Source organism: Rattus rattus, chromosome 5 (assembly GCF_011064425.1).
Source record: "Rattus rattus isolate New Zealand chromosome 5, Rrattus_CSIRO_v1, whole genome shotgun sequence".
In the NCBI taxonomy this organism is placed as follows: Eukaryota; Metazoa; Chordata; class Mammalia; order Rodentia; family Muridae; genus Rattus; species Rattus rattus.
The window spans coordinates 119159224-119181457 of NC_046158.1; the positions used below are offsets into that span (position 1 = coordinate 119159224).

Here is a 22234-nt window from a genome sequence, read left to right on the forward strand (position 1 = left end):
GGCTATGTGGAGACTGGAACCTCATATCACATTGATGGCAAGTATGGAGGTCTTGAGATCGTTTACAGTCTTTATTCTGATGACTTTGTATTACATTTACATATTCAGTGTGTCTCTTATGAGCACTCATGCAGGTATAAGCACCTGGTGGTGTAGATGTGGAGGTCAGAGGAAAAGCTGCACGAGTCAGTTCTCTCCTATCACCATATAGGACCTTGGAAATCAAACTCCAGTCATAAAGCCTGGTGGGAAGTGTTGAATCATCTCACTGATCCTCTGTTCTAATTTTTAAAATACCCTTTACTTTTTGTTCTCTCAAATAGTTAAAGAGGAACAAATTTTAATGAAATATTAAAATTTGAAAATAAGTATATATTCTAAATATTCTACAACTGGGCAGAAAGTTGGGCGTTAAGAGTGCTGAACGGGGAAGAGCAGAGTAGCTCTCTGCAGTCAGGGACTCACTCAGGACCAGGACTCGACACCCTCTTCTCTTTACTGTCTTATTATGTGGCAGGGTGACACTGTTGACTGTAGTCGTAGTCACTGGAGGATGTGATTATGTCCTTCCTCTACCCCTCAGTACACAATGGGGCAAACTGAAATATTCCCACAGAGCTGAGGAGAGTAACTGCTCTTCTCTTCTCCCTGAACCACAGTATCTCAGAGTCTTTGCTAGCTCTTCTCCATGTCCCCAGTATATGACCAGGAAAGGACCAGGAGCCAGGCCTCTCCCTTTCCGTTTGTATTCACTCTCCTGGTGACCTTACCCAGTTTTCTTCTCTTTTTAAAGCGTTTTAAGCTGAAATTCACAAATGCACACCTCTAGTTTAATTACCTATAATAACTAAGTGGTTAAAACCATGAGCTCTGGAGTCCAGAGCCTGTGGTCTAAATCTCGGCTGCACCACTCTGCAGCTGATACCTTAGTAAGGGACTTGGTATCTCAGACATGTCTGCTCTGTGGGTGGGAGGCACTGTGCTAATAGGAAAGCCCACCCTACAGATTACAATTAACCCCAACTCTTGCATAGATATTGGGGGTTCCTCCTGGGTTTGTAATGTGAGGTTCCGGCTCATCTTTTCCACAGTAAAGGCGGCAGCCAATATCTCTTTTCCATAATCTTTGTGGGGAGGCCTTGACATACCTGATATCCTTTAAAAGCCCCTTTTAGTGGTATGTGTTCATTGTACTTAGTGTTGGTTTCTTTCTTTCACTCATGCACTTTATACTCACTCCATTCCAGTTCCCTCTCCTTGGTCCTTCTTCCTCATCCTCCCTCCTAGTCTCCTTCCTTCCTCAGTCACAAAACTGTATTTTTAAATGAATAATGGACTTAAAACGTATTGTAGATCATTCCCCTATTATCAATCACCCCATCCACCAGTCAGCTCCAGAACGAAAATAGAGTCTACTGGAACCTACCGCTGCTTGCCTATCAGACAACACGTCCCACACTCTGACTGGGAACAGTATTCCCTGGAGTCCAACAGGGAGTGCAGCACCAGCACCACGTCAGCATGACTCAGAACTCTAGACCTTGTTATCCAAGGACAAGCTGCAGAGCCTCCCGAGGATCAGCAGAGACACTGTTCTAAGCCTAGAGCAGATTAATTCCTAGGCTTAGAAGTTGCACCCATCTCTAGCAGAGCTGAGAGCACTGCTCATACCCTGTTCACCCACTACCACTGAGGAGCTCCAAGACTGAAAACCAAGCACCATTCAGCTAGACTACAAGCTGGCAAATTAGGAAACAAAACAAAAATTATGAACAACCTGACTCTAGCTACTAATGTCTCATCATTAAACAAACATGAGTAACCAAGGTTATATATCTCCTGTAGAAATGAGCACCCCATGTACTATTCCCTGAGAAATGCAGCTAAGCTAATGCAGAGGGCAATGATTTTAAGATAGCGAGCGTTATAATATGTTCAAGGAACTCTAAAGAGGATATGGACAAATCTCTGAAGGAAGATTGTGCCCATACGAAGAACTCAGTAAAATAATGAAAACAACTCAAGGTATGAAAGTGGAATTAAGAAATGAAATTAAATCTCTGAAGAAGAGAAAGATGAAATAGAACTCAAAACAAAACAAAACAAACAAACAAACAAAAAACACAGGAGATAAGAGTAACATATCATAGTTGAATGAAGTAGAACGGAGAATAGGATGTCTCAAGGACAAGGTGGAGGACCATTCAGTCAAAGAGAAGATTAAATTTAAAAAATCCCAGAACAAGACATGAAAGAAATCTGAAACATTATGCACACACGCACACACACGCGTGCACACACATAAACAAACAAAAATTTCCAACACCTATGAATAATAATACATAAAGAAGAAAGAAAAAAATTAAACTTCTTTTTCATGGGAAACAAAAAAAAAAAAAAATTCCTTTCCATGGGGAACAAAACAACAACAGGTGTGATAGGTGCCCACAGAGGAACTGATAAAACAGATGAAACTGATGTCTACAGAAGACACGAAAGGGAACACTTCGTTTGGTTTGAAAAATAATTTTAAGCAGATTATTTGAGGTTGGTTGAATAGGCAGGTAAAGGAGGAGAGGGTAGATATGAAATGAGTTGGGGATGAATATAATAAAAAGACATTGCATGATATTCTAAAAGGATTAATAAAATATAAATTGTATATTTTATGTAATAGATTTAATTTGAAGTTCAAAATCTACAACCCTGTTCACTCTTAAATGTCTGTGAAACAGGCCAGGTATAAGACGTCACCAACCAAGAGTAGTAACGGTGTTGATCTAACCAGTTGCTGGTACATACTAAGCCAGTATCATTGAAACAGCAGAAAAAGAAAAAAAAAAAATCACAACCCATACCTTATATACAATTTAAAATGTGTACTTTAATGATTTTTCAATGTAAAATTTGGTATTCTATGTTTTCTTCAAGGAAGTAAAAATCTGATTTGGTTATAATCTAGCTTTCAATGTAACATCTAGATCAGTGGTTCTCAACCTTCCTAATGCTATAACCATTTAATATAGTTCCCTCATGTTGTGGTGATCCCCTACCATAAAATAGTTTTCATTGCTATTTCATAATGTAATTTTGCTACTGTTATGAATTCTAATGTAAATATCTGTGTTTTCTGATGGCCTTAGGTGACTCCTGTGAGAGGGTTTTTCTACCACGAAAGGGGTCATGACTCATAGGTTGACTACTCTAGCTGTTATCAGGAAGAACAAACTTCTTTCAAGTTAGAAAGTTAACAAAAATAAGAATGGCATGGCCAAGATTATAGCTTTTATGTCATGAAAACAAAAAACCAAAACACTATTGTCTATTGTTTCATAAGCAAAAGAAAGGAGAGATCATTACATTCTCTTAGGTTTGTCTCCAATAGGCACAGGCAACAGGGTGACTTATAGTAGCATAGGAGGTTTTCTACAAGATGACAGATGACTCAAAATGAGCTTCATCACTGGAAAGCATGGGTGAGGACTTGTAAGATCTGCATTCTAGAATCGACCTGACACTTACAGATGGCTTGCAACAGGCGTCTCCTCACCCAGCCATTGTTTACTGTTTTTACAAAGCCTGACCTGAATGCTTAGGAATCGTAAGTTCAAGACCCTCCTGCGCCTCTTATGTTTCTGTTTTATTTACTTCCTGAATCTTTTTTTTTAATTTAATTTTCTTGGATATTTTACGTATTTACATTTCAAATGTTATCTCCTTTCCATCCTCTCCCATACTCACTCCCCCTGCTTCTATGAGGATGCTCCCATTCCCACCCACCTACTCCTTCCTTAACGCCCTGGCATTCCCCTACATTGGGGAAATGAGCCTTCACAGGACCAAGGGCGTTTCCTCCTATTGATGCTGGGCAATGCCATCCTCTGCTATATATGTGGCTGGAGCCATGGGGCCTCCATGTGTACTCATTGGTTGGTGGTTTAGTCCCTGGGAGCACTGGTGGGGTCTGGTTGGTTGATATTGTTGTTCTTCCTATAGTGTTGCATTTTTTTTTCTCTAACTCCTCCATTGGGGTCCCCTTGTTCAGTCCAACTGGTTAGCTGCAAGCATCCTCATCTGAATCAGTAAGGCTCTGGCAGAGACTCTTAGAGGATATCCATATCTGGCTCCTATCAGCAAGTTGTTCTTTTTTCTTCTTCTTCTTCTTCTTCTTCTTCTTCTTCTTCTTCTTCTTCTTCTTCTTCTTCTTCTTCTTCTTCTTCTTCTTCTTCTTCTTTTTTTTTTCAGCAAGAGCTTCTTGGCATCAGCAATAGTGACTGGTTTTGGTGGCTGCATATGGAATGGATCCCCAGGTAGGGCAGTCCCTCCTCCCTCCAGCAAGGACATTTTCAGGTCAGAGGAAACAGTTATAGAATATTCCCTCATTTGGATAAAAGATTTATCATTCTTAAATACACTTGTCTCATTTTCCTGTTGTGGTTAATGCGTCCTATAGAAAAGTAGCAGATATTTGTACTAGAAGGTAAAATAGTTTTCAGTTGTGACTCTAAATATGCAACTATGTAAAGGTAGAAATGTGAAGGTTTTCATTCTTTTTCATGTTATTGTAACCAAAATGTTGGTTTATGAAAGTTCAAGTAATAGTCATGTATCTTTCACAGATATAATATACACCTAAATTAAAATGGGTTTTACATGAAAAAGTGTTTCATACTTCTAAGACTTGCCCTTCTACCTTTGTGGTCATTCTCCTTAAAGTTTTGGAGAAATTTCAGATGAATCATTTGGAGAAAACCAATGGTGTAAGACTAATTTAGGCAAAAATAAAATTACTAACTATATTTAGAAATTAGCTTGAAGTAGAGCCAAGTTATTCTTGTACTTCATATACTGAATTTTGCAATCTTTTTTTATTTGTCTAAAGTACTTTCTAAATAGGGCAAATAGGATCTGGAAGCCTGAAGACTATGTGAAAAAAAAAGATGACATTTTCCTGTATTTAAAAATTTGAGCCAACTTAAAAGATACAAGCTAAATCACGCAATAGACCTTCCCTCGTGATCTATAAGCATGCTTGACAAACTTAGTTATTGGGGTACTTTCTAGTGTGCACCTTTGGGTTGCATGTAGCCTACCATCCTGAAATGTCTTCAGTTTGTTGGGTATTATCAATACTGTATCACCAATGTAAGTTTAAGTCAGGCCTGCCATAAGTCACACTTATAATTAGGTTGCTATTGGTAATTCTACTGTGGTACAATAAATAAACATAACAAGAACTCATTAGTTCAACAAATCAATTTGCTGACAAATGACTCCAGCCACTTTTATGAGACCAAAGCCTCTTTTCAGAAACATTCACTTAGCATAGCTCATAGATGGTTCTCTAGCCAATACTAGGCAGAGAGTCTAGGAAGACTGTCGTAGTCACCAAGAGAAAATCAATCACAGTCAGTAAGAAATGTTCCCCCTCCATTTCTTCAACATTATTTAATTAGGTGACCCTATAGAAACACCACAGGCAGATCATTTTTTCTTACTACATCTATGTAGTACGCATGCTGTGATATGCACTTGAATGTCGGAAGACAACTTGCACAGTGTTTTTCTTCTTTCATCATGTGGTTTCCAGGAATTGAACTCATCATCAGGCTTGGTAACAAGTACCTTTACTGCCCGGCCTTCAGAATCACTCATTAGAAACAACAACAAAAGCAACAACAACTACAACAACCATAACAATGACACTGGCAATTGGTCTTATGGTCTTACAGTTGCCCAAAACACCTAGTCATATAGCTTTTGGGGAGGATTCTCTCATCAGTACACTGGTCTGAGCTAGGAGATTGAGTACAGCGTTATCCATCCCTATGGTCACAAACATTGTTTTCTTTCCTTGGTTCTGAAATCCCTGAATTTTCATGTCAGTTCATTTAGATATATAAGCTAGTAACATTTTAAAGGACAATCTACTGTCTCCACCAGGGCTAAAATTCAAGAAGTATAACTAACTAATGATCATCAAGGCAAATGAAACCTCTGTAAACAGTTACAGTGCAAAAGAGACCTCGGGGCTGTAAAATGTGATCCTTCTAAATGATTCTCCACAACCTCTCCTGCCTTTACCACTGTCCACTACAATCCATCATAATAATGTCACAGCTATTGCATGTTTTACCTACTTCTCAGAATGCTATCAAAGCACAAGTATCCCCTTTAAAATAAGGAATTTTGAAGCAAGGCATGGTCAAGTGTAATGTCATTGATATTGGTGAATTGTCATGTGCTATTTAAGACCACTAAAAAGCTGGTTCTGAAAGCAGCCTCCTATCTCAGATCCAAGGTTGTTTATGCTGTGTCCTCTAAAGCCCTGTCCTGAGCCAGGCTTGTCTCTTGCCTCTGTAACAGGGAAAGGGAAAACAAATGTTTATAATATTGCCACCCCCAACAACTAGAAGGCAAACTGCTCAAACAGTGATGACTGCTGTGCATCCCATGATGCACAAATGCACATTCCAGGAAAGGCAGAAGCTCATGACAGGTCTGCTCTGCCCTGTCCATCTAATATTACATTATTTCAGAACTTTCTTTGTTGGTTTCTGCTGAATATCTTCGAGTGCCCAATTGCACGAGCCTGTTTACCCTATTTGATCTTTTATTCTGGAAGACTTGCAAGAGGAGATGCTGTTTTCCACTAGGAACGCAATTAAAGAAATACAGCTGACCAGTCTACTAGTGCTAAATGTTTGTAAGCATCCAGACTTGATAATGTTACCTGTTGACTTTTTTTTTTTTTTTTTTTTTGCTTTATCAATGGGGCTAGTTCAGCCATCCCTGCTGAGTATTTTGAGTGTCTCTTTGATGATGTTTTGCTGTTTCCTGTTTCTATCAGCTATTAAGTATTTATTCATTTTGCTCAGACCTTCAAAACCAAAAACATAGCTCTCAGAGTATTCTTTAGAATATACAAAACAGTGCACACACCTACTAAAGAGACTAAGGCAGAAGAATAATGAGATCTAGGTCAGTCAGTCTGGGCTACCTAGTGAAGCTTCAGATGAATAGACAGGCAGACAGACAGGCAGGCAGGCAGGCAGACATTGGGGATCACAATAATAACCTCTCCTAGATTATGAACAGGAATCATATAGAAACCCAATGCTAACTCTATAATGTCAATCTAAATATAGTATTCCTATTTATTCAGATTTTTAAAGCATGGGGTATAATTTACATGGCATAAAATGCATAGATACTAAGTAAAGGATTGAATGATTTCTAATAGCTTGTGTACCCATAAAACCAAAACATAAATAAAAAACTTTATGCATGGAACATTACTATCACCCTCAAATTCCCTCTGGCCCCACTTTTTAATGTTTTAGAGTTCTATCCCTGTTTTAATTTTGCTAGTATTTCATATAAATGGAAAAAGTCACCAAGTACCCTTTTTTTTTTTTTTTATCTAGCTTGGTTATACAGCATTGTGCTCCCCCCACCCCAAATTCTCCTGTCTTTTAAGACATAGAGGAGAATTTATTTAGCTTTCTGAGGACTTATCCTTGGCAAAAGAAAGATTTACTCATGTTTTGTAAACTTTATTTAGGACAATTTTATGAGGCCAGAGAAAATCAATGGCATCCAAGATTTACGAGGCTGGGTACAGGGCTTTGGGGTAGAGTGCTTGCCTAGCAAGTCTAGGACTCTGTGTTCCTGCCCCTTTTTCCACAGGGAGGAAAAAGATTTATGTATGTAATCACTATCAATGGTATAAAATAAATAAAAAAGAACAAAAAAACAAAGTAACCCCAAACATAATAAACTGTCATTTTAAACTCAGTTCCCTAGTCTATATTCTTTGTGACCTTTAAATAGAAAATCTGAATGTAAGTTCCCTTGTTTCAATATCAAAGTCTTTACTGTATTTTTACTCTTAACAGCAGGAAATACTCATTACACCATTTATATACTAAATAACCTTATAAATGTTTTTTTAAAAGGTTAGAGAATTAAGAATAGATGAGATTATTATTTCATGGATTCTCATGCAATTCAGAAAAATCGTTTCCATAAATCACAACCTCTTCCTGGGAAATTCTTTCCATTCCTAAACAGGCTGAAGAAAACCATGAAAATAGGGAAAATCTATGATATTTTACTAGAAAAATGTATGTTTTTAGTGGTTTAATAATGAGCGAACAATGCCATTTCCAGAAAACACATTATTGAGTAAAAAGCACAGTGCAAGGCACTGTTAAGAGTCCAGGAGGTCCCAGAGCTCTCCAGACAGCACAGGGAACTGCCACTGTACAGCTGTACACCACAACTATGGGAAAGGACTGCTGAAGACACCACACACTGGTTGTAGAACACAGAGAAGTCAGTATCAAACTCACTGAAAACTTGTTCTGCACAGCCCAGCTTTCATTAATGCCCAAAGGTGCTGTGCAGACTGAAGAGGACAGCAATGACCTTACTCAAACAACACTGAGCTCTGGATGGTGCAATATCAGACCACCAGGCAAGAAGTGCCTACCTGTGTAACAGTGGCTCTATTGGTATGGGGTAATGCTTTCTGATCGGATGTGAGGCCGGATACACAGAGAGAATTCCATGCTTGCTGCCATTAGTCAGAGAGCAGAGAAACCAGTATTAAACAGGAAACTGCATCACTGGGCAGCTTTCATGGAGGCAGAAGGTGCAGTGCAGGAAACCAGGAGAAGAAAGTAGGAAATAGTCTCATCCAGCACACCTAGGAGCTGTGACAGCAAGTAGCCTGGTGTGATGTACATGTTGTTGAAATAGTAGCAGGAATGTCATGGGAGTAACCAACCACTCTCTGATTGGATTTAAGTCCCAATCCACAGAAAGGGATTCCTGACTGGTACCATTAACTGGACAAAGGAACTGAGTCTTGGTGTCCCTAATACTTATTCTTGTACCCAAAGTGTATCTCTCAGCCCGTATCAGAGAAACTCCTTTCTGCAGTAGACTGTGATAAGTACAGAGATTTATAACTGGTCCACATGCAGAGAATAAGGGACTGAAGAGTGCTCAGCCCTAAAGTGGACATTTTCACCTTAGTTTGTGATAACTGGACACCAGGGGTGTGGAGCTTCGAGACCAAATTTTAAAGTATTTTATTACTCTCTTACTTCAAAAAGATTAAACAACAACAAATATACTAGAATTCTGGTTCCAAATGTTTTAAATCTAAAGATACATTTGGAAAGAATGGTTAACATACAGCATTTTCGATTCAAGAACACAATATATTTCTCATTGAGACTCATCTGAGGCAGGTTTTAGAGTTTTAAGAGGATAGTTCTAGAATATTTTTTATTCATTCCAGATCATGTGAAAATACAAGTTTAAAAAATTCTTTCCCGGGGTTGGAGATTTAGCTCAGTGGTAGAGCGATTGCCTAGCAAGCGCAAGGCCCTGGGTTCGGTCTCCAGCTCCGAAAAAAAAGAAAAAAAAATCTTTCCCAACTTCTATCTTTGATTACTTTTTCCTGCTTCACTGTATTGACTGGGATTTCAGGAAAATTCCACACGTAAGTAATGAAAGTCATGAAATCGGACCTCCGTTTTGTGTGTTCACAGCATTAAAAAGCGCTCCTGGTGGTTAGCTACAGGGTTGCTTTAAGCATCTAAGGAAGTTCTTCCAGTATCTGGTATTTTGGTGGGGTTTATAATAAGTGGAAGATGAATGGATTGTGTGGTATCAGAATAAACATATATGTCTTCTCCTTTATTTTGGTAATACAGTAATTACACTGGTTGATATTTTTACAGCTTTATGGAAAAACACATACACCATAAACCTACCATTTTAAAGAAATGTTCAATCCAGTGGTTTGCACTGTGTTTGTAAAGCTGGACAACTTTATAATTCCAGAACATTTTCATGTCCTTAAAAACAAACTCCACATCCCCAATCCCTCTGATTAACCCACACAACTACCACCCTCTTATGTTTGTTTCTATGGGTTTTCCCATTCTAGACATTTATTGCGAATGGAAACATGCAATGTCTGGTCTTTTTCACCTGGCTTCTTATACTTAAGAGTGATTGGTGCTACGCTCCTACAGAACTTCATTCTTTTTGTTGTAGTAAAAAGACTCCTTGCATGAACACAACATGTTTGCTTATCCATGCATCAGCTGAGGGGCATTAAATTGTTCCTACTTCATAACTATGAATAATAATACCTAGGAGGGGAACCTGCCACGTAACGCAGCGATTCTGTTAAACTTTCTGAGAAACTGTCACTGTTCTTCTATGAGGGACGATCATTCCCACACTCCTACCAGCAGTACAGGAGTGCTTTACTTCCCTCCAAACGTTTGTCATGCTTCTTTTCTATAGACATCCTGCTGGATATGAAGCGGATGGGAGTCAAGCTGTGACTGGTTTGTCATTCCCTAATGAGTACACAGTAAGCATATCCCCATAGGCTTGGTTGCTGGTTGCATAGCTTCACTGGAGAACTGTTTATTTGCACCTTCTTGAATTACAGAATTTAGTATTTTATTCTAAACCAAGTTCATCACCAATGGCAATGTTAGTAAACATGGTTTCCTATTCTGTGGGCTGTTTTTCACTTTTTTGACAACACCTTTGCAGTAAAGGTCTTTTATATTGATAGTAATATATTCTTTCTTTTATTATGTGCATGTTAGGGGTCATATTCAAGAAATCATTGCCTAATCAAGGTAAATAATGATACAAGCAACATCTGTCAAACCTGAACACAGTTTGACTCACAGGGCAGAGGATATTACAAGTAAATAATTCCTAAGTAGCTGAAAGTTTAAAGTAATTCCAGCAGATATTCTAATGAGAGACATGTGACTAATGACAAGTCTCACCTCTGAGAGCTCCAGCCAGAAAATGAGCAAAGGCAGCAGTATGGAGGGCTGCAAACATCCATCCAGCTGTGCTGGTTATAAACCAAGGCTAAAACTTTTGAACTGTATAACTAAAGTGGGGCTCACAAATGGTCAGACCTGGGTCATATGCAGGTGATTATTTTGAGGCATTTTACCTTAAAATAACTAAAGATTACACAGGACAGTTTAAGGATCACGAAACACTTACAAAGGTTTACCTGTTGTCAACATTTTGTTCCATATACTTAGTAATTTACTAGCCACACATTCAGTCACATAATACTTTCCTAAAAGAACAAGATTATACATACAGGCCCCATCTGCCTAGACAATTCAGTGTATGTTGTCTAAAATTATGGATAGTTTACTCTTAATCATACCATAGCTAGCAAAGTTAGAGAATTTAACAACAATGAATTCTTTTGCTAGCCATATTTTAATTTTGCAAATTGACCTAAAATGTATTACAACATTTTGCTCTTATATACAAAAGCCACTTTAAGGTGAGTTAAAACATTTCCTAAGATATCTTTGTTAGTATTCAATCTGGAACACTTCCACGCCCTTCTTGTTTATGGCATTTGACAGTTGTATGCAGCACTGGTCCTTTTCACTTTCTTCTCAACATGCTCTTCAGTCTTGATTTGTCTGTTTCCTGATCCTCAAGTTCCTGCTACACCCTTTCAGATGGAATGCTATACACGTGATACTATGTCCTTCTCAGGCTGCCACACCCAGAGGCACACGCTGTCGTGTACCTAATTCTGAACAGAGCTGTGGTGTGCCCTGTTTTCTTCATTATGCCATTGCTATTTCCACAACTAATAATAGATCTCTAGAGAGATATTAAAGCTGTAAAGTAGCCTATTCCTCAAGAATAAATTTTATAACAGTATTTATATTGTTGTTATAAAAAGTAACCTCTCTATATAAAAGAAACCTAATTCATTTAAGCTGAGAGTTATGTGCCTGAATCAGTTCCATGCCAGTTTAAATATGTTTTATTGCACTAGACTACGTGCAGAGTGTTTATGAGAAACTGCTCATTAACTGTCCAATCACTATAGAAAATAGGCAATATGATTTTTAAACCCAACTAGTATTAATGCTCTAATGTTGTAGATAAAAAGAAATCTAGTTTATGTCAGAGAAGGGTGTTATAAATTAAATGATACAATGTTCTTTTCCTTATCTTTTAAAAAACATTACTTTAAAAAGAAAACAGAAACTTGTAATAAGAGCCCACCTTTATTCAAATTACCTATGACTCTGATCACAACCATTCATTAATTACTCCTTACCTTTTCCTGAGCAGTATGATGTTAAGGAGAGCTTTAATTTAAATTAAGCATAGCCTTATGTAAAACATTCAAATGTCTTTAGGTTCCATGTTCGGTAACAAGGAAAAGGAAAGTAATTCTTTAAGAATAAAACATGTTTTTTTTGTTCAAGATAAAAGTTTTAAGTAAAATTACAGTTTTTAAAGCTGCTTCCTACTCCTCTCGCTACCACACCTCTGAATGAAGGAGAGGATCTTTTCATTAACAGCCAGGTCACTATATAACAATTCTCAACAGAAGCTGGTTACCCTGGGTGAGGCCACCAGATAGGCCAAAGGCTGCCGCCCTTACTCGCTGAAATAAATATGCTGCTAAAGTCCGTTTTTTCTATTGAATCCAGAATCTCATCTATAACTTCTGCCTCACAATACAGCAAGCTCCACATTTATGACAAAAACAACAGTTCAGTGGGGTTTTGTAGATGTTATTGTTGTTGTTGTTTTGAACAATGGTGTTTTATTTGTTTTATTTTTCTGGAAAGCATTTATAGCCAACAGTTGAAATGGTAAAGAAGGAAAAGGGGGGAGAATGAAAATGATCAAAAATATAATTTACAAATGAGGCAAAAGGAGCAGCTAGACATGTTGGCTCAATCCATACTACCTCCACATTATAAGTCAGAGAATTTATAGATAATATGAAAATCACACAGATACAAACACACATACACACACAGACACAGGGACACACACATAGACACACAGGGACACACACATACACACACACACAGAGACACACACATTTAGACACATAGAGACACAAACAGACACACACACACACACACACACACACACACACACACACACACACACACACACACACCCCCCAAGCAGCACAGTGGAAGGCCACACAGTCCTAGCGCCCACTCAGTTTCTGTACTTTCCTGACTGTGTTTCAGGTCACACAGCAGGTATCATCTACAGACCGCCAGCAGAGAAAGCCAGACTTCCACTCAGGGGACTTGGTACACCACTGGCCTCAGTGCTACACTTACCATGACCTTTTGTTCAAACATGATCATTATTGTTCAAGATCATATGCAAAGTATAAGAGAAGATTTAAATGGCTACAAGGAACTCACTCTGTGGATTATTAGATTTGCTTCTTGTTTGGAAATTTCCAGTCATATACAAGAAGAGAACATTCTGAAAATATATGAATAACCATTTTCCACTCATTTATTAAAACCTATGGGCTCAATGTAGTAGCAACTAGTCACATTAGGCTATTAAAAAATTCTGTAAAGCTCAAAATTCAGTTCTTCAGTTCCGGTAGCCACACTTCAAATATGCAATAATTTTTAGCATGTAGCTCTGGTTCCCATATTAGGTAACACAGATATCAATGTTTCAACTACCATGAAAAAGCCTCTGTGCTGCTCCAAACATGTCTATCAGGTTTAAAGTGTGCAGTTACAATTCTCTTTGTGATAGATTATAAAGCAAAGAAATGTACAAATTCTTTTACACAACAGGTCTCCTGACACAACATATACGTTTTATCATGTGAAGGTAAGACAGCAGGGGGTACGTGAAACTTAGTGATATTTCACAAATACCAGTCAATCTCTTGCTATGAAAATGTTCCTATATACTACATTCATAGACATTCTGAGAACCTATTAGAGAAAATACATACAGATGAATACTGCATGAGAAATGAGTAAGCAACTGCAGTCCTGTGTTATCTAACTATGAACATTGTTTCTGAGAAATCTGCCACTAGGTTATTTTATCTGAGTGCACATCACATGTATGACATCACTAGGAAGTGTAGTCTAATGTGACCACTGACAAATACATGGTTTGTTGTTGCCCAAAAATGTCTTTACGATGTATCACTACTCATTAGTTCACTTACTGATTTTAAAACTACTAATGCGCATTAGAGAACATGTATCAGAAGTTTCTTTACTTGCTGTTTCCAAATAGGTAAAGTAGAAACTTTTCTTTTAAAAAAGGGGCTTCCCACAAAGATTTTTTGCTCAAAAATTCTCCTGCGGTGCCTCAGTAACAGGGGAGGATGAGATCATCATTTAGGGAGACTTCACAGATGACATCATCAATGACATTCAGGAAAAGTGGCCAGAGGTAGATGATGACAGCATTGAAGACCTTGGAGAAGTGAAGAAGTGATTCTAAAGTCATGTTTCTGACTATGACTTGAGAGTTGACATGGCCAACAGAGGAGAGGCCTTTCATAAATATATACATATGTACATGTGTGTGTATATATATCCTACAGTAAGGCTGTAGACTCCTCGTCCTTGGTGTCCTTACTGTTCTATACAAGGCTGCTTGGGTGGTTGGTTGGTTTAGGGGTTATTTTGTTTGTTTGTTTTAATTGTCAAAGTCGAGAGAGAGAGAGAGAGAGAGAGAGAGAGAGAGAGAGAGAGAATGTATGAATGAATTATGCTTATGCATGAATCTGAATTTAGTCAAATAAAACATTTTGGTCATTTGGTACTGATTTTTTTCTCTTTTTAACTTTCTATTTTAGGGAAACACTATAGATTGTCCCTCTACTTGGTGCTCTCAGTGGGACCCAGGGCCTTGTGCATACTGGGCAAGCTGCCACTTCTTTTTGTGGGAGGTGTTTCTGTTGGTGGCTTACTGGCAGAAAGCTGAGCAAACTTTTCAAAAGAATTTATATTTCATTTTCTTACTAGACGTATGTCTCCCTGGTTGGTGAGAATCTAACGGACTTTTAGTTGGAATAGTTCCTTCATTAAAAAAAATCCACTTTGTTGATGTAACAATACAGGGGGTGAGTAGGTTTGCTCAATCCATTCTGGAGATTACTTGATGAAGTGTTAAAAGCCTTAGAACTCTGTACACTGTTGACCCAGTAAACCACCTCAGCTCTATCATAAGCTAAGGACAAGTCCTGTATAAAACTCATGGATGAGGGCGCCAGTCAATGTTACTGGTGACGTTGGAGCTGATAAACAATACAGAATGGTTACAGAAATGGTGCAACTCGTGAGAGGATACTATATATATTTGAAAATGCCTTTTCCAAGAATATTAGGAACCTGCGTGGTGATGTTGACTAGAGTCAGACTGCAAATTTGTTTTAGACATTCATTCTTACTGTTAGGAGTGAAAGATGCTCAGAAAGGTAGGAATTCTTATTCTGGCTATAGACGGTGGGGGTGAAATTCTAACCAATTAAAAACGGCATGTATCTGTTTTCAGTCTACAGTTTGGAAAGTAGCCATTTAACTAACTTATGGAGAAACGAGTCGTTTTAATGAATGAATGGGGTGCTTAAACTTTGAAAATCAGGTGTTACCTGTGAAAGTCTTTTAAGTTGCCTTAGGTGTGGGGACATAGGTAGCTGGGCAGTAGAAGGGCTTACCTACCATGCTTGTTAAAGATTCTTTAAGAATGTAGAGTCCATGAAATCATTATGCAAAACGTCCTGCTTACCTACCAAGCTTGTAGCACCACAAACACAAGTTGTTAAAGATTACTTTAAAAATGTACAGTCCATGAAATCATTATCATGTGAAAACATCCTTTTGGAATGAAAGGGTGCTTTTCGTTTGTTTTAAAGTCTTATAAAAAACGTGTAATAAAGATGTGAAGTTAAAAATGAAAAGGGGGGGGGGCTTCCCAACATCATAACTTTGCAGCTAACGTACTTTAATGCCAAGTAGATGTCATATTTCACAGCTGTTCCTAAAAGTGTTCTGAACAGAAATATGAGACAAATATAAAACTAAATTCACAAATCTTGACTTTTACTCTCAAGATCAAGCATTGTAAGTTCAAGGATACCTGGCAACTCAAGAATTGACACCTTGATGATCTGTAGCTCACAGCAAGTCATGTGGCACACAGAGGCAAAGCCCATGTAGACAGATGACAGGATACAGCGGATGACAAGAGAACATGACTGAGGTCTACAAGCATGTCAGCCATTACTGTTAGGAAGGATGCAGAGACACAGCCAGGGTATACTTTTATATCGATTCAGTTTCCTTGATCCTTTTCAACCTTCCTTATGGTTCACCCATCTTGGTTAGCTTGTCAACCTTAATCCCATTTTCTTTTACAAATCCTGAGTTTCCTCTTTTCAGGTATTCATACTGGGCAAAGGGAACAAAATGAAAGCAGAATTTCCTAATTCACTTCATGGTGTCAAGAAGAACAGTTTAAAAGACTGATTTTCTTTGGAACTGTTGACTGTGCTTTGAATGTAGCTCACTGGTTACTACGTGAGAGGTGGGAAAGTCATGTTTCAACAGATTGGCTGGAAGCTTACACACTGGCTATAAGGTATTCAGGTTATGACCCAGTTTTTCCCACTTACCTTGGCTTTGCCATCCTGGGCTGACATGTATCCCACGCACATGCTCTCTGTAGTGTGGCTCCACAGAAATTCCACTGTGTGAACAAGAGCACAAATAGGCACATTCACATTCACAGATGGACAATAAATCTTTGCCTTTTTAATAGAACAGTTAAAGATAGCTTTATTTTTAACACTCATTCCCTACTTTCCATTTGCTCCTTCATAAATGTCAAAATGATTTAATGCTCAAAGCTGTAATGCCATTTACTGTGAAATGAAAAATGTATTTCTTTCTTGTCAGAACTTATGATTATTACATGTAAAATAAATGCTCACAGTTGAACTTAGAACATGGGATACATCTACATTCATACTACCGTATCAAGTGATTTAGTAAATGCGATATCCCACAGTATAGTTTCTTTGAACATACACACATGCACATGTGCACAAATGCCTTAAGTCTCTACTTAAGATACTATAGCAAGGATGGACAAATGGATCTGGATCAACTTGCTACAGTCAGTCAAGAAATGCTCCAAGAATGAGAGCCACTTATGAAAAGACCCAGGGGTTGGCTCGGATGACTCTCACTGGCCAAATCTGCTCTCAACAAAATGACAGTGATAAATTTTAACAACTGAGCACAGTAAGACCCAAAGAAGCCAAACTGATGGAAACAAACTCTTCCTTTCTTGTAGCAGAGTCAACGAATAAACACAGAAGACATTGAGTGCTTGTCACTCAAGCCTGATGATATGAGTTCAAAACATGAAATTCACAGTGGGAGAATGGATTCCCCAGAGTTGTTAACTTACCTGGATATACACTCTGTGACACCTGCATGTCCCACACATCATCATCATCATCATCATCATCATCATCACCATCACCACCACCACCACCACCACCACCACCACCACCACCACCACCACCACCATCACCATCATCACTATCATTATTAAAAATTACACTCATAACTAGACATTGTAACATCCTCCAGAGGCTTGGGGAACAGTGTAGAAGGGGTAGAAAAATAGAAAGATAAAAAAAGCCATCTTTGAGCAGACATAGTAATTATGGTCATGATCAAAGCCTTATTCAGTCAGCATCACAGAGACTTCTTCCTGAAGCAGATGGAACATATACAGAGACCCACTGCCGGACATTACCCAGAGACAAATACCTTGGAAAACATGGTTCTGAACAAGATGTCTCTATGAAATCCCTCCCCTGAGAGGTCAGTGAGCCCTATAGAAGACAAAGTAGAAGGGACAGAGGACACCAGGAGAACATAGCCCTCTAAAACAAATGAGAATACCTCATATGAACTCAGAGACTGAAGCAGAAATCATAGGCCCTTCCTTCATATCCTCTGCATACAGACTACAGCTTTCAATTTAGTACTTTTATGTGACTCCTGAATGTGAATCAAGTGGGTCTCTGATTCTTGTGCCTTCCCTCGGGGCTCTTTCATTTTCCTGTTGATATGAAACTTTGATATGATAGCTTTTTGCTTTATCTTATTATACTTTATTTTGTTATGTTTGCTTGTTATATCTTAGAAGCCTGCTCTTTTCTAATGGGAGACAGAACAAGAGTGGATCTGGACAGGAGGTGGGGGGTGGGGGGAGAGAGAGAGAGAGAGAGAGAGAGAGAGAGAGAGAGAGAGAGAGAGAGAGCGCAAGTGAGCTGGGAGGAGTAGAGGGAGGGAAAACTATAGAGTAAGCTGTATGTAATAAAAGGGAGAAAAATCAAAACAAACAAAAATTATGATCATAAACTCATACCAGCTGTGGTTGCCTGAACTGAGTCTATACAAACACTGTCAAAAAGTCAGACATGGACAGGGGAGGGTCTCAAGAGGACTAGCCCATTCTCCCTCTGTTGAAGTACTGGTTATTGATAGAGTCTAGGAGAGGGAAGTCAGTGACTTTAGTTGTCTACCCACTAGTGATCCATTTAAGTTCCAATGAATTGTTTCAAACTGATGTCACATAGTAAGCTCTGATTAAATCAAACAAAATAAAATAACACATGAATCTGGGAAAGAAACTTTTGGGGAAGATGGAGGGGTGGTGGTGGTAGGGATGGTAGGGAAAAAGCAAGGATGTGGGAAAGGAATAACCAGAATACATTACATACATGCATACACGATCAGTGGAAAAACTTAATGTATCTTTTAAAAAGATTTCTTATCAAAGATAAATATAAAAATGTAAATCTGTTGGGCAATAAACTTTATAAGCTTTAACTAAATGAAAAGCTAATTCAACAACTAGGGGTCAAACAAAATTGTTAGGTGTTGACCACGCAACTTATAACATAACCACTGAAATATATCACTTAAAATGCAGAACCAAATAACAGGCTGATGCAGCAATGATCTCTACTTAGTAATTCATTAGAATGCTTTAAATTTATCAAAGCAAACTTGCCAAAATAAACTTTTCAAGTAGAAGGTGAGGGACACATGACACTAAATGCAGGGTGCCATCTTGGATTGTACTCTGGACTGGAGTTAAAAGGGATGTTACATGGACACTATGGAGGCAGTGCTGACATGTCTAGAAGATGCCCTTGTTCTTCGTAAGTACACACTGATGGATAACAAGTAACGGAGTTTAAATGTCCCCTAAAATATTTGAGGAAAGTGTGATATAGAGGAAGGATCAGGTGGAAGATACAGAAGATAGTTCAGGAAGGCAAAGCAATAGCACACCTGAGAGACGAATCCATGGGACCTCTTGTACTAGCTTTAAAACTTTCCCATACTCATGAAATCATATCTACATAAATGTTACAAACAACAATTCGCATATAAATGACACATAAATTATCTTTTGCTGTGAAGAGATAGTAGGACTATGAAACTTTATAATAGTTCTACTTCCCACCCTGTGTCTTACACACCATCTTTTACTTAAAAAATAAAAGCATTTTATATTAAATAAAAAGCATTTAAAGGGTTGGAGAGATGGCTCGGTCGTGAAGAGCACTGACTGCTCTTCCAAAGGTCCTGAGTTCAATTCCCAGCAACCACACGGTGGCTCACAACCATCTGTAAAGGAGATCCAATGCCCTCTTCTGGTTTGTCTAATGACAGAAACAGTGTACTCACATACATGAAATAAGTAAATAAATATTTTTAAAAAAGCATTTAAAAAATAAAAGTTAAAAGAATATAAAACATTTGATTATGGCTGGCTTACAGGTTCAGAGGTCTAGTCCTTTACATCCATCCCTTCATGGTGGGATGCATGGTGGCGCACAGCACGGGCAGACCTGGTGCTGGAGAAGTAGCTGAGACTTCTAATCTGGATCTACAGAGACCCTGGTTCTGAGCATCTGACACCTCAAAGCCCAGCCCTAGTGACGCACTTCCTCCCAACAAAGCTATACGTTCAAACGGTGCGACTTCCTATAAGCCTGTGGAGGCTGCTTTCATTCAAGCCACTACAAACTTCGAGCACAACTTTCTGGATTCTAAGTTTTTAAAAACATTTTAAAAGTCTTGCTATATTTTTCCAACAGAAATCTCTAATGTGCCTGATAATAAAATTGCATTGCCCAACATCAAGCCCTAGGCATCCCAGGCCACTCATCTGTTTTTATCTCTGTGCTAATTATGCTTACAGACGCGTGTTAAGACACAACATGGGAAGAAGAGTGGTCCTCGGCACTGTAGGCTTTGCCAGACATGTAGGTGGGAAAGAAGGAGTGAGGGGCAAGAAAGGCTTCCTCAGAAACACGGTCCATTCCCTCCTTATTAATTAATTATCAAACCTGGCAACCTGCTAAGCAGACTCTCGGCTGCCGAGGGCAGGAAAACGGTCATGCGATGAAGTAAGTTCTCTTCACCAGATGTTTTTCCTTCCACACACATTTGCTTTAAGCTTCAAAAATCTTCAAGTCCAGAGCAAGGTCTTGAATGTGCTAAGCTGCCCAACAAAGCAAAGGCTCTGGTCTTAACGGAGGTTTACATGAAGCAATGATTTCATTAAAAAAAAACCAGCAGCTAAGACAACACTAAAATTGTGATTTCTTGTTTAATGAAGATGGCAGCTGCTCAGGAATGAGACGGGCCCTACAGAAGAGACACACAAAGGCACACAAAGCAAATGCACACCCAGCAACAGACCCCAGAAAACTAACAACACTAACATGAAAAACAATGTGTGTGAGTGTGTGCGCACACGCGTGTGTATGAGCGCACACCACACATCGCCTCTGGTATTGGTGTTTGCATTCCAAGCTTTTCCAGTAGGTTTCTCCACTGCTCAGTTCCCCATCACCACTAAGTAGGGCAGGCAAGTTGGCCTGTGAGCTTCCAGAAATTCTCTTGTCTGCCTTGGAGTTTCCCAAAGAACTGCTGCCGTTTCAGATAAGTGTGCTACCACATCCCACTTTATGTGGATTCTGAAGCCGTGAACTCTGCTCCTCAGGCTTCTGGGACAAGCACCTTATCCACAAAGTTACTTCACTAGCCCCATTTTAATGATTTTTAAAAACACTGTTCTCCCTAAAACTGTAACTCAAAGGGGCTGGAGAGATGGCTCAATGGTTTAGAGCACTTGATGCTCTTCCGGAGGTCCAGAGTTCCATTCCCAGCACCCACACGGTGGCTCACAATCCTCTGTATCTCTTAGTCCCAGGGGAGCCAATGCCCGTTTCTGGCTTCTTGGGCACAATGTACATGTAGTATAAAGATACATACATATATGCAAAATACCTATACACATAAAAATAAAAAACATACCTTTTAAAAAATGGAACTCACATTCAAAAATATGAAGATACTTAATCTTATAATACACAGGAGTTCAAAACTTTATGAAATACTATTTTGATACTGAAAAGTTTTCAGTAAGATTTTAGCTATATAATTTAAAAGTTTTATGTTTTCACAAATATTTGTTATCCCTTACAGAATGCAATATACTGTTTTGACACATTATTCTTTCACTTTAGAAAATGATTTTATTTTTGTTAAAATCATAATTTTTATTTCCAGTATCATTTCAGTTTAGTTTTTCTTCTATCTTTATTAAATTCTATTGTCAACATCTTGCGTTGAATTCATTTTACTCAGATGTTTTGCTTGGTTTCATTAAGGAATTTAGCTTGTACTCTTTTCTTTGAACTTATATAATCACATTGACTTCAAAAAATTAAAAGATGTTACAATATTCATAAAGCAATAAATGTAACATATCATAAATTATATATTAAATAAGTATAATTAAGTGGATACAAGGACAAAAATTACATGAACATCTTAATGAATTAAAAAAGGCCTTTGATAAAATCCAACATTTTTTCTCTTTTTTTCATTTTTTCACTGTAGAAACTAGAAGTGGAGAGAAAATAACTCAACATAATGTAAGACTCCCAAATTAACTGGTAAGCCCCACCCACCCAAGGACCAGGTAACTTCATGGAATGCTGGGAGTTGTAGCTGTTAGAAAAGAACAACAAAGCCTCTTGGGAAATTATGGTAGCCTGTGGGGTTGCCCTTATAAGTGCTTGCAAAGTATCTCAAGGCCACTCTAGAGAACCCTAATTCTCTGGGGACTCCAGGGATTGATCCTGACCAAAGTCCATCTGGGTCAGTTCTTAATAAAGCTTACTTCAAATTTGGTTCAAAATGATGGAACTGGTTTTTCTCCAGCAAATCTCTGGATTAACAATAATAGAGACTAGGACAAATCTACAGCCAGCATCAGGATACACTAAGAAATA

At 38.4% G+C, this 22234-nt stretch overlaps 1 protein-coding gene across 1 annotated transcript in view; it reads right to left on the reverse strand.

The window, feature by feature from the left end:
* Positions 1–22234, reverse strand: part of Tasp1 (taspase 1) — a 227889-nt gene that overhangs the window by 10192 nt on the left and 195463 nt on the right. The window contains exon 13 of the mRNA XM_032904306.1: positions 16511–16584. Within this exon, the coding sequence (XP_032760197.1) occupies positions 16511–16584 (74 nt within the window). The remainder of the gene's footprint in view (positions 1–16510; positions 16585–22234) is intronic.